The sequence below is a fragment of the Phyllostomus discolor genome, chromosome 6 (assembly GCF_004126475.2).
Source record: "Phyllostomus discolor isolate MPI-MPIP mPhyDis1 chromosome 6, mPhyDis1.pri.v3, whole genome shotgun sequence".
In the NCBI taxonomy this organism is placed as follows: domain Eukaryota; kingdom Metazoa; phylum Chordata; class Mammalia; order Chiroptera; family Phyllostomidae; genus Phyllostomus; species Phyllostomus discolor.
This window is the reverse complement of record NC_040908.2, coordinates 155,553,604-155,565,927: the sequence shown is the minus strand read 5'-3', so window position 1 is coordinate 155,565,927 and position 12,324 is coordinate 155,553,604. Positions and strand designations below refer to the sequence as shown.

Here is a 12,324-nt window from a genome sequence, read left to right as displayed (position 1 = left end):
CTGTGGTTTGCAAACTTGGTAGCACATCAAAAACACTTGAGAAGCTGTGAAAAAAAGTCCACATCCCACCTCCAGTCACACGTGCCAAGGGTAAGACCTAGGGAACTGTATTTCCTACAGGTCCCCAGGTCACTGTGACGTTGTTTGAGGACCTGATATAGAAAACGGGGTGTGGGTTTTGAAATCAGACTGGAGTTCAAATTCTACCTCTGCCTCTTTTCTATGTAACCCTGGGAAAACGACTTACGTTTTTTGAGCCTGTGTTTTTCTCATCTATAAAAATGGAGAAATAACACCTGTTATGCTTATTTTGGAGAATTATGTAAAGGTATTTGTTGGTTTTCTCGCTTCTTGTTCTTCCTCCTGAATGTGCCTGAGGTCCCTACATCCACAAACCCGTGCCCTTCAAAGGGGCACGGCCCGGGTCGGTGGGAAAAGCCCCAGACTCGGTGCCCTGTGGGCAGGGACAGGAAGCCTCCGGCAGAGCCCCTCCCTCCCCCTCTGAAGCCCGTGAACACTGGAGGCTACATCCTGCAGGGCTGGGTGTAAACTGCTCGCTCCATCTTGCAGCGCTCTGGGTGACAAAACAAGAGGTAGTGGAAGCTTTGCTCCTGTCCCCATTTCATATGACACTGAAGTCCCCATGGCCTCACAAGAGCACACGGAGCTCCATCTGCCAGTGTGGGTGTGTTTGGCGACACAATGCAGGTGCAAAGAGCAGGGCCCTGGCTAGGGTGAGGCCGGTGGAGGGCATAGGTCAGCGCTACAGGGATGCCAACCAGCACAACAGGAGAAGAATGCCCACGCTAGTGGTGGTAAAGTCTACCCCGGGAAGAGGCAGGGTAAAGCTCAGGGGGGCCAAATGCCATGAAACCTGGGCAACTGAAGGAAAGTGAGCGGGAGGCCTTGGGCAGACTCCAAGCGGTCAGAGTCCAGTATGAGTTGGCTTTGGGGTCCTTAGCTGATTGGCCGCAAGCTCCTCAGCCACTGGAGGGCAGCCGGCAGTCAGGAGAAAGTCCAGGGAGCCAGGTGGGGTACTCACGGGGCTCCACCTTCCCTCACCTTACACAAGGGCTGCACCAGCAGGAAGCGGCTCCCAGCCAATTCAGCACACATGACACCAACCGCCTGCACTCAATCTTTCCACACCCTCCCCCAGTTCCTCACCAGGGTCTTGGTCAAAGCCCTGTTACTGGCACAAGATGGTGACATTTGGTGTGCTGGGGGAGGGGGCAAGATGGAGCTTGAACAGTCAGCACAGATACCAGATTGCAGCCCACCCCATCCCTTTTCCAGAAAGGAAGGACTGAAAGGTAGGGGGAGAGGTCCCTATGCCTAGCAGAGATAGAGGGTGGGGTCTCCCTGCTAATCTACAAGTACTGTAGAACAGGTGGCCAGGCACCCCCAACCCCAAAGAGAGGCTTAAAATGTTGAGCGATTCAATCAGTGACCAGGGCTCCAGGACGGCCGTGTGCCCTGACAGTATCAGAAAGCCCATGTTCTACAGATGTCACGACATGGTGGTAGGCAACGGGGCCTCACCGAGAGGTCCAGGGGGGCGGCCACATTCCCCACCTCACCGGGCCAGAGGCTCAGAGGGTGCCCTGTTTTATCAGTGCCAAGAAGGGATGAGTGACCAGTCCTGGCGCCCTACCTGCTGGTGGCAGGGGGTTGAGGTCATCCTGCCTCCCTGCTGGAGAGTTGGAAGCTGACCCTGCCTTGGTACCACGCAGGAGGCGCGCTAAGTTGCCGGTGCCAGGGAATGACCTCCACTCGGTGCCAGTGCCAGGACATTGGAGGATGACCCCCACACGGAACCCACGCCAAGACAGCCCGTACCACCGGTGCCCGTCGGAGACCTCCACTCCGTGTCAGCACTAAGTGGACAAGGAATGCCTCCCGGTGTCAGGCGCCGTATCCGCCCGGTGCCACGGTGCCCTGCCCGCCGCCGCCCCGCTCACCTATGCCCGAAGAGCCGCAGCCCTGGGAAGCGCCGCTTGCTGAGGCGCCGCGGCGTCTTGTCCGGCTCGGGACAGGTGTCGCGCTCGGAGCCGCTGGACGAGGCGGAGGCCGACTCGGAGTCGCTGCTCCGGGCCTCGGGGCTGCAGTCCCGCGGCTCCATCCGGCCCTAGCCCCGGCCGGCGGCGGGTCCGCGGGAGACGTCCATGCCGGGCCGGCGGCCGGGGCTCAACACGCCGGCTCCGCGCCGCCCGCCGCGGGCATGGCGCGCGCTCGCTCTGCCCGCCCCGCGCCGCGCGCCCCCGCGCCCCACACCCAGGTGCCGGGGAAGCGGCCGCCGCCGCTCCAGGAAGTGCCGCCAGCCGCGGCCGCAGGACCCCGCATAGCTGGCCGGGCTGCTGCCTGTCCGCCGCCGAACACGCCCCCTCGGTTGTGCGGCGGCACCCACCCGCGGCGCCCTCTGCCGGCCGCCGGCCGCTCAGCAACCCTCCTCGGCCCTCTGAGGGGGCGGGGCCTAGGGCGGGACACTCGAGGTCCCGCCCCCAAACCTTTGGCAGGTCCGCCTGGATCCCACAGAATCTCCTCCCTGACACGGCCGCACTGCGCCCACCTAGACACGTACAATATTTTCCTCCCCTTAAGACCCTTCCCCCAGCCACAACGTACCCGATCACTAGTGAATACCCATGAGGACGGCTGTGACCTCCTCCACTCCCACAGCCACAAGGAATAGACCCCTATCTCGAACACCCCGTGACTGGCTCACAGACACTCATACACCCCCTTGGCTCTCCCAAAACACACCCAAGGGAACAAAAGTCACACAGTGCTTTCCACATGCAGAACAAACACGCCAGTCACACAGTTACGTTCACTCACTACTCAAACTAAGACTTCCAACCCCAGCCTCTGACACTCAGAAATGTATACCAGGACCCACGTTACACCAAAGTGACCCTTGCACACTCTAACAAAGAACATACACTTTTCTCATACAAACTCACCTTTCCACAGCTATTCACAGTTGCTTCTAACCCTTTTGCACACTCCAAACAAATAGCTGTCTTATTTCCCCAAGACAGTGTCCAACAAAACCTGTAGATCTTACATTGTAGGAATCACCTGCACACTTTTTACACACTCATGAAAACACATACATAAGGACCACACTCTTATTCACCAACATGCACACCCACATAGAACATGCACACCTTTCTCCTGTGCACAAAGACTCCCAGGCAACAGTTATGTGTTGCCACATCCCTCCTACACACACATCACCCACCGGAAATGGGCCTCTCAGACACACACACAGACACCCCTAGATACCAGGGGTTGTCCCTTCTAAAGATAAGGAAGCCCTGGCTGGGTAGCTCAGTCGGTTAGAACATTGTCACAGTGCACCAAGGTTGCAGGTTTGATCCTGGGTCAGGGGGCACAAGTAAGAATCAACCAATGAATGCACCAATAAGTGGAACAACAAATTGATGTTTCTCTCTCTCGCTCTAAAATCCATTTTAAAAAAGAAAATAAACGAACAAAGGCGAGGAAAGCAATCAGAGCCAGAGCAGTGGCCTGGGATGCCGCAGCACGCGTGCTGAGGAGGCAGCAGCTCGGGCAGCTCGGGCAGCTCCAGTAGCCTCAGCAGGGCTGACAAAGGGAGGCCAGGAAGCTGGAGAGCACAGTCTTCCTCCTCCCAAACCCTGTCACCCTGATGCCCACATCAGCTGCCCGCTGTTTCTGCTCGTGCTCCTGTCTGCAAAGCCACATCCTGTGTCACCTTTACTTCTACCCTTTCCTCTGGGGGACTGGTTGCCCATTTTCCAGCCTCAGGCAGCCATGTATAGACAATGCTGGGAGCTGTGACCTATGGGAAAGCCTGCGGTTTTGAAAAATAGCCAGCACTCAGAAGCTTAGAGCCTTCCAGCTTCCTTAAAGTTTCCTGTGGGCCTGGAGGTGTGGACAGGGAGTTGGGATACCAGCCCTCCAGCTAGCCTCAGGTGCCAGGATGACCAGGAGGACAGTGAAATCCCCAAGTGAGCCTCATGCTGTCCTCCTGGGGTGCATGGGTCCCTTTGGAAAACTTTTGACACCAAGTTCTGAGGGAGGAGACCAGAAACAGCTGAAGAGCCCGCCGAGTCTGCACAACACCTTATAGTATCGACTGCCTCATTCCTGTGGGGACTTCTCTTCCCAGACCCCCCTGCTGTGAGAGCCATCAACATGCAGCCTCCTGTGAACTCAGCCCTCCACCACACTGCCCCCAGCAATCCAGACATCGGAGTTCCCTTCATCCTGCCGAGAACCCCCTTGCTTTTTCTGAACCTCTGCAGAGCTGCTGGACAACGGGTGGGGTAGGTAACCCCGCTCCTGCCGCAAGCCCCATCCCAGATAAAAGAAGACTCATAGAGGGCTGGAGGTGCCCATTCCCGGGCCACCCTGAGTACCTACTGTGTCTGGGGGGTCGCGGCTGGGATCTGTGGCACGTCCCAGGAGCGGTAGCGCCACATCTGCCTCAGTGCCCCCGGCCTTTCCCCTTCTTCTGTCCCCAGCGCCTCCTCGGGGCCCAGAGCTGTGGCCTCATCGCAGCCTCCCTGAGTACTGTGGCCAGCCCCCAGTACGCTCATCCTGCCGGCGACTCTCTTCCTCTTTTGGCACTTCCTGACCGGGGGCCCTGCGAGAGGCCAGCTGACTGCCCCAGCAGAGGACCAGGGACCTTGCAGGCGCCTTCCGCTGGCTGGGGCAGGAGGCTGGCTGGAAGAGGAGCTGCACGGGAGAGCAAGAGGCAGGTGAGGACAAGCCCAGCCCAGCAGCCAGGAGACAGTCCCAAGAATTGGAGGCTGCTAGGCAGCCACCAGACCTGCCCAGGCTGGAATTTGAACCTCAGCCTCAGGCTGGCCTTCCTCTCCACTTCGCCTCTTGGATTTTCACCTCCTGGTCCTGCTGAGGTCTCCCGCTTCATCACAACTACCAGGTGTGCTGGGGGGCGGTGCTCAGCACACACACAGCTCTCTCTCCTTCACACCTCTGTGAGCCACACAGCATCTAACAAGGGCCAGGCACATGGGATAGGGGCAGAGCAGAGAGAGGACCAGAATGGGGCTAGAAAATGTGGGCTCATCATGTTTCTGCCCCTTACCAGCTATTCGACCTGAGTCAGGTCAGCTCAGGACCTTTCTGGGTCCACCTTGAACCTTTCTGGAATGAGGTAGGAAGTAAACAGATAAACCTGTGAATACATGTGTCAGGGAGCTTTTCTGAAACCTCAGTTTTCCCATCTATAAAGTAGAAGGAGGGCGAGAGTCACAATTGAACTCATGGCCTTTGATGAGGTTTAAATAAGAGGCGAAAGGGTTTATAAAGTGAATTCATCCTATGACTATTTGTTGAGTGCCTTCTGTGCATCAGACACGGTGCCAGACTACACAGCAGTGAGCACAGAAGCAGGGCTGTGACTACAGAGCTTAGATTCTAGTGGGAGACATCTAGGAAACAAATAATATATGAAATAACGTCAGGTAATGGGAGGTGCTATAGAGAACAAATGAGGCCAAAATGAAGGTGGAAGAAAATGATGGCACGGGGGGAGGGGTGCCACTTTGGTAGGGGGATTGGGAAAGCATCTCTGAGGAGGTGACCTGGAGAACAGACCTGAGGGAATCAACAGCAAATGACGTAACTGCCCAGGAGCAGAGCATTTGAGGTCCCGAGGAAGGAATGGACTTGATGCGTTTGCAAAGAGGCCTCGCTGTGCCGGACTCTGGGGCCGTCAGGAAGGTTTAATAAAGACGTAGTAAGGCACACACTTACTCTTTGTTATTAGGGTTGTTTCTGGGTTGGAAATCATACCTTCTTCCGGCACTCTTTAATCACACTGCTCCATAAGGAGTATTTTTGGGGAGATCTATATGTGTTTGCCACCCTAGGAAAGCTGTGAGTTTCTCGAGGACAGAAACGGTGTCGGTTCAGTTCAACAAACATTTACACTACGGCGCTTGCAGATGCAGGAGCGCACACGACACCTTCCCAGCCCGCAGAAACCTCCGTCTGGTGCTGTGATCGCCTCCGTGTCCCTCGTGACTGAATATAATACTTCTCAGCAAATATTTGTTGAATAAACCGGGCTATGCCATGAATAATTAGTACTCCTATTGATAGAACAATAGCTAATATTTCTTGGACACTTCTGTACCAGAAACCTTTGGGTCCTTATAATGACCCTAAAAGAGGTAGATCCTGTTATTTTCCTTTTACATCTGGGGGCACTGAGGTACAGACTGTTAGGCTTGTTTTTCCAAGGTCACCCAACTGGCAACTGGTAGAAGTAAGACTCTGTGCCCTTCAATAAGGCATTCAATTGCCCCTCTAGGGTTGGGGACATGGCCACGTGATGGCCCTGAGGCTTAGCACCGGCTTTCCCAGCAGCAGCCTTCCCTTCCAGCCCGTCATCTCTGAAGCCCTCTGGGCAGGACCTGTATGCTGTGGCCTGTCAGAAACTCTGCCAGCCAGGCTAAGGACTATTCTAGAAGGCCGTTGCAGGGCCCTGTGCTCCTCTCCCAGGGATTCTGCAAGTAGCTCGAGCAGTTAAACAGAGGAAATGGGGCTGGGCCTGTTTTCCAGCTGCAGCTTCTGGCAGCTCTGGAACGAGCAGCAGAGAGCAGGAAATGCGGCTCCTGGAGGGGAAGCCGGCAGGCTGGAGGCTCTGCGAGCCACAGCGGACCTCCTGACTACTGCGGGACCGGGGTCCTCCTGGGCCTGTCCTCCTCGAAGCTGTCTTGTCGATACTTTCCAGGTTGGGGGGAAGGGGAGAGCAAGGCTGGAAGGGACAGGTGCACAGGGCTGGGGAAGATGCCCTTGGCAGTTCCCAGGATGACATGCACCAGCACCGGGGAGCTGGGGACCCCTCAGAATTCACCCAGATACACGCAGGAAGAAGAATCTAGGTGAGAAAATTATTCTGGGCTTTGTTGAGGCCCCAGAGGGTGAGGTGTTCTACTTTCTGTGGCCTGGATGATTAAGTGGGAGCTGGGGAAAAGAAATGTACCAGGGCACCAAACACTCACACCACGATCTGGACAGCTTCTGCTCTCAAAACCAGCCAAGCCGGCCTCCTTGGCCTGACCTTCAAGGCTCCTTATGTTCTGGTTTCTTTCTTTTTTGCCTCTTGTTCAGGCTTTCCCTGCGGAAATAGATTTTCTTCCGCTCACACCAGGCTGGTGCCCCCCTCACAGTAGGTGCTCAGTTAATATTTCTTCCCACTTTTCACACTTCCTTTAACATGCGCCCTCCTCACCCCTGCTGTGGCATTCTGCCTCTGCTGCCTCCTCGCCCTGTCGCCCTGTCGCCCCGTTGGCTCATAACGTCTCACCAGTCAAAACCTCCATCCTTCCAAACCCCAGCCCAAGAAGCAAAAGTGGAACGGTGAAGAGAGGCCCAGACCAGGGTCCATTGGTTCAAACTCCAGCCCGTCCCATGTGCTTGGGCAAGTCACTTAACATCTTGGGGCTGGATGAGGAACCAGATGATTTTAAAGGTCTCATTTAGCTCTGATAGTTTTATTTGAATCAGCTTCCTTGATCTCTGGGTTTTCACTCATTCCTTTGTGTGACAGTGTTTTATAAATACTCACTAAGAGTCAGATGCGCTCCAGAGCCAGCACTCCCACCCCACTGATTCATCCCTGACACTCAGGTTCGTTGCCAACAACACCCCTGTGTCGGGTGACCTTTTGTGCTCTTTAGTCCTGTCTCCTTACAGGATTCCCGAGCTGCGTGTCGCTCCTAGCTCTGTACCGGCGGCAAGTATATGCTTAGTAGCTTCCTATGGAAGTTGAAATGAGCGAACACAGGTGTCTGACAAGCTGAGCAGAGGGAGGGGAGCTGGCTTCCTATTGGCACGAGTGGCTGTGGGGAGACATGGGGGAGTTTTTGAGTCTAAGTTCCTTCCCAGAAGCTAAGCCTGTGATCCCGGTACCTGCTGAAGCCCCTGGAAGCCATCTTAAGCCCAGGAGCCCCCCGCTGATTGCCAGCCCCGCCCAGGTGCTGGGCCTCTGGCACCGCCCCCACCCCCAACACAGGAGACAGAGGTCCCTGAGTTGGACTGCAGGTGCCACTAGCTAGAGATGGAAGGAAATCTGATTAGGCTCCCTCTGCATAGACTCATTAAAGTCATGAGCAGGAGGAAATCTGGAGGAGGGGCTCGAGACCCCCTCCCACCGGGGCAAGAGAGCTGCGGGAGCTCAGGAGTCAGAGGTGGACCCTCAAATCACCACGCTCTCTCCTGCAACTGGCCTTTGGCACCTCCCAGGTTCCTGGGTTGGAGGTGAGAGGAGTCTGAGGGGCTATCCCCTCACTCTGGGTCAGCTGGGTGTGCCCTAAAGAGCCTCCTGCTGACCCCACGCTGGTCTGTAGCGCCAAGGCCCCCCTGCCCGCCCTCCAAACCTCCCCCCAGCTCCTGAACCCGGAAGCAAGCAGGACCACCTTTCAGCGGCCGCGCCCCCTGTCCTAGTACCCCTCCCAGGAATATGTGCACTTAGCACAGAGCCAGAAGAAAAGATCCTTAAGAAACTCCAGACTTGTGAAAGTAAAAAGGGCTGTGGAGTGAAACCCACCTGAGTTTGGATCCTGGCTCTACTAGCCAGTGGCTGTGTGACCTTGACAAATTGCTTAACTTGTCTGAGGCTCAGTTTCTCCTCTGTAAGAGGCTGCCCAGGGGCCCTCAAATCCCCACCTACTCTGTGCACGCTGCCTAGTTTTTCTTCCCCAAACATCTGTGGCTCCACAGCGTCTGTAGGTCAGGCACTGTGGAGCCCAGCAGAAGCCATGTTTAGTTCCAGCACCTTCCCCCCACCCACCCCTTTGGGTGTTTTTTAAGAGAGGTCTTCCCCAGCCTGTGTTAACCGTGTCCTTGGGACCCGGACTCCTGAGCGGCTTCTCCAAATGCCCTGCTCTGAAACGGCACCGAGGCGAAAACAAGACTCCAAGCTAGGCTCTCTGTAGCCTGGCCCAAGGGCCATGTTCTCAGCAGCACACCAGAGAAGCTGTTCAAATGCCTTCAGTCCTCCCAGCGGCCCTCAGAATGCCCACATGGTTTGTGCCTGCCCTCGGCGGGCGGGTGGTGGGGAGCACGGGCTGCTGGGGGTGGGGGGCATGTCCCAAGCGCCCTGTGTCAAAATAGGCCGGGCTAACATCCTCTCCCTGGGATCCTGATCTCTCGCTGCTTCCTTCAGGACGAGGCTGGCCCCACTTCCGGGCACTGCCCTACGTGGCCTTTGACTCACTTGTCAGCAAGAACCTCAGGTCCCTGCGGGGAAGGAGTTCCAGACGCGGCCTGGGCCCCGCCCTTCCCAAAGAAAGGAAAAGAGATAGACCCCCAGCTTCCGGCTTCCTCTGGCCTTGGGGTCCCCTCCTCCTCTCCACCTCAGCTCCCTGCCCCCGGTTTTTGCATTTTTAATTCAGGACAGAATGTGATCTCTTGCAGCTCCTTGCTTTATCCTGTTGCTATTTAAATTACAAATCGGCCCCATCTCCCTGTCACTCTTGGGTTATTTTTAGCTCCTGGTAAATAGCAGCAGGGAGAGTTGGATCAGGTGCCCCTCCCTGGAGGAGTTGTGTGCCCGCTGCCAAGTGCCTGCAGCAGGGGGCACTCTCCCCTGCCAGGTGTCTCCCCCGGCTGCTTCCCCCCAGCTCCTCTGTGGGGGTGGAGGGGGCAGGGGAGGACTGCAGGCTGAGGCATGCACACAAGCTCAGTCCCCGCTGTAAGTCTCCATTAAGCTCTGCCACCCCCAGGTCTCACCATCACCCATCACTCGGGGCCAATCTCCTTCAGGGGCCTTGCTGGACCCCCAGACCCACAAGGAGGTCCACCATGGGGGTGGGGCGCAAAAGATCTTCTAACTTGTGTCCCAGCTCTGCTATGAATCAGGAATTGTGCATCACTTATCTTGCTGATCTCCCCAGCCACCCTTTTGTGTGGGTATTAGTGTCTCCGTTTTCCATATGAGGAAACAGGGTCAGGGGTGAAAGCGGCTTATCCAGCTAGGAAGGGGCAGGGCTGGAATTTGAACCCAGGTCTCTCTGACCCTGAAGCCTGCAAGCCTGTGTATTGCACTGCCTCTCTCGGTAAAATGCAGGTGGCCGTTTGCCCAATGCCCAGGTGGATTCCCGATGCCAATGTCAGCTGTCTTTCCCCTGGGCTCATCCCGTCCCATCTACCGGATCAGGGGTTGGCAAACTGCCTCATGGCCACATGCAGTCTGCTGCCTGTTGTAGAGATGTGAGCTAAGAATGGCTTTTACAAGTTTAAATGATTGGAAAGAAAGCAAAAGAATAATATTTGTGACAGTGGCAATGAAATGAAATTTAAAGTTCAGTGTCTATAAATAAAGTTTTGCTGGAACCCGGCCATGCTCCTTCATGTACATATTGTTGCCAGCTGCTCCTGGGCTACAATGGCAGAGCAGAGTGACAGAGAGCGTGTCACCTGCAAAGCCTCGACTACTTACTGTCCGGCCCTGTGATGAATCCTACTGTTGTCAAGGGAAGGGACTGTGCCCCATACTTCTGTGCCAGACAGTGCGGGGCCCAGGGCGAGAGAACTCCAGACAGAGGTGCTGGTTTTCCTTCAAGGCCCTGCTGGGGCTGCAGCCGCATCCAACACAGGGAAGCCCCCAGCCAGCCACACCCCAGTGGTTTGACCTCTTCACAGGGGAAACCAGTGGTTTCCAAATCTGCCTGATTATCAGAATTACCCGGGACAGGTTGTCAAAGTTGAGATGCCCAGGCCCAGCCCTAGACCACCTGTATTGGGATCTGCAGGGGTGGGACCTGAGAGGTTATTTGAAAAGAAATCCCCCAGGTGGTCTGGTTAGGGAACCGCTGGGCCGAGCTCCAGAGGTCCGAGCTCTGCATCTCTGACTGGGCCTTTGAGACCAAACCCAGTGATCCTCGAGCCCCTCTGGCATTTGCCAGGCTGGATACCACTCTCCAGGGGTCTCTTGAGTCCAACCTTGACACCTGAGAACTTCCTCGATTGTGTGGGACATACCTGTCCTCACACCCAGACGCAGATGGAAGGTGTCCGCCCGCTCCCCTCGCCTGCAAGAGTTTCTACTGGCTCAAACCTGCCACCTCTCCATTCACATGCAGCAGCTGTCAGGCTGGGCGTGGGGGGCGGGGGACGACTTATTTTCCAGAAACTCCCCACATCCCTAAAAGCTTCTACTGTCCTGCGGACAAGCCCGTCCTCGCCTACGCTAGAGGCAGCCAGGCCTCGGTCCTGTTTCCAAGTCCACCCCTCGCCCTCAGATTTTTTTGCCCCCCGCATTTCGGTCCCTTTTCTCTCTGTGAAGGGCTTTCAGCTGCTTTTCTTAGCAACTCACAGCGGGGTGGGAGGTTCAGCTGTGAGCCAGAGCTGCTTGGAACGGTGGCAAGCGGAGGATGTGAAGAGGGCCACCGTGGGCCTGAGTGCTTGCCAGCCCTGGGCGGCCTGAGCGAGGAGAGCTTGCAGCGGTCATCAGCCCACTCAGAGCCCCAGCCTCGTGGGAGGGCTCAGCCAGATAGCACAGCTTGTTCCCTGGGCCTGGAAAGGTTTTGGAGGGCCCAGGGCTGCTGCCTCCTTCACGGGGTTTCTTCTGCCCCCTCCCCAGGGGCCTCTCTCCTTGCCTTGCTGCCTTGTCTGGCTCAGGTCCTGAGCCCTGGGCTCCTGGCCTAACCCTGGTGTGAGGAGGTACCTTTTCTGACTGGCCCTGGGGTGGTGGCTGGAGCCTGTCCTGGTGTTATCTTCTGCAGGCCTCATGCAGGTGACTCAGAGGTCTCTGGATGCCTTCACAGCCAGAGACATGTCACAGACAGGTCACCCTCTGTTCTTAGTGGCTGGAGGCTCCAATCTGGGCTGTGGAGGGCCCTCCATTCAGGGACCACCCCGAATGGGAGAGTCCCAGTCCTTGCAGCTGCTTCCGCGTGTGTGTGTGTGTGTGTGTGTGTGTGCGTGTAGCCTCTTCCCTCTTGGCTTTTTATTTTTTCTTTGCTCCTCATCCTCTCAGGCTCTACCCCACTCGGCCTCCTTTCCAGCGTTAGATGCTGTCTGTCCCTGACCCACAGGGACAGGAAAAAAAATCCGAGGTCCCCCCGTACGTTACAGGTGAAGACCTGAGGTCCAGAGAGATATTGTCCGGCTGGAGCACACACGGTGCGTCCCTGGCAGAAATGAGAATTCGAGCCAGGTCTCCTGATCCCCGGGCTAATATTTCTTCCAGGGTCTTGCATTCTTTGCCCCACCTCCCATCAGTCAGCTAGCCAGTCCCCTGTGCACTCTCTGCTCCCCTAGGGGACTGTCAGGGGCTCTTCTCTCTGCACCCAGAAAGCG

The 12,324-nt window shown here is 56.4% G+C and overlaps 1 protein-coding gene across 12 annotated transcripts in view; it reads right to left on the bottom strand.

Moving 5' to 3' along the window:
- The window catches only part of DGKZ (diacylglycerol kinase zeta), a 41,462-nt gene that overhangs the window by 27,354 nt on the left and 1,784 nt on the right, over positions 1-12,324 (bottom strand). For 5 of the 12 annotated variants that reach the window (XM_036029318.1, XM_036029321.1, XM_036029320.1 and 2 more), the window contains exon 1: positions 1,962-2,085. The exons of 2 other annotated variants lie outside the window; for them this stretch is intronic. Coding sequence is in view for 5 of the 10 variants with exons in the window: in XM_036029325.1 (XP_035885218.1) it covers positions 4,411-4,586 (176 nt within the window). In the remaining 5 variants the exon portion in view is untranslated. Of the gene's footprint in view, positions 1-1,961; positions 2,285-4,410; positions 4,602-12,324 lie in introns of those variants that run through there. 5 more of the 12 variants (XM_036029325.1, XM_036029327.1, XM_036029326.1 and 2 more) reach the window with 4 other exon arrangements.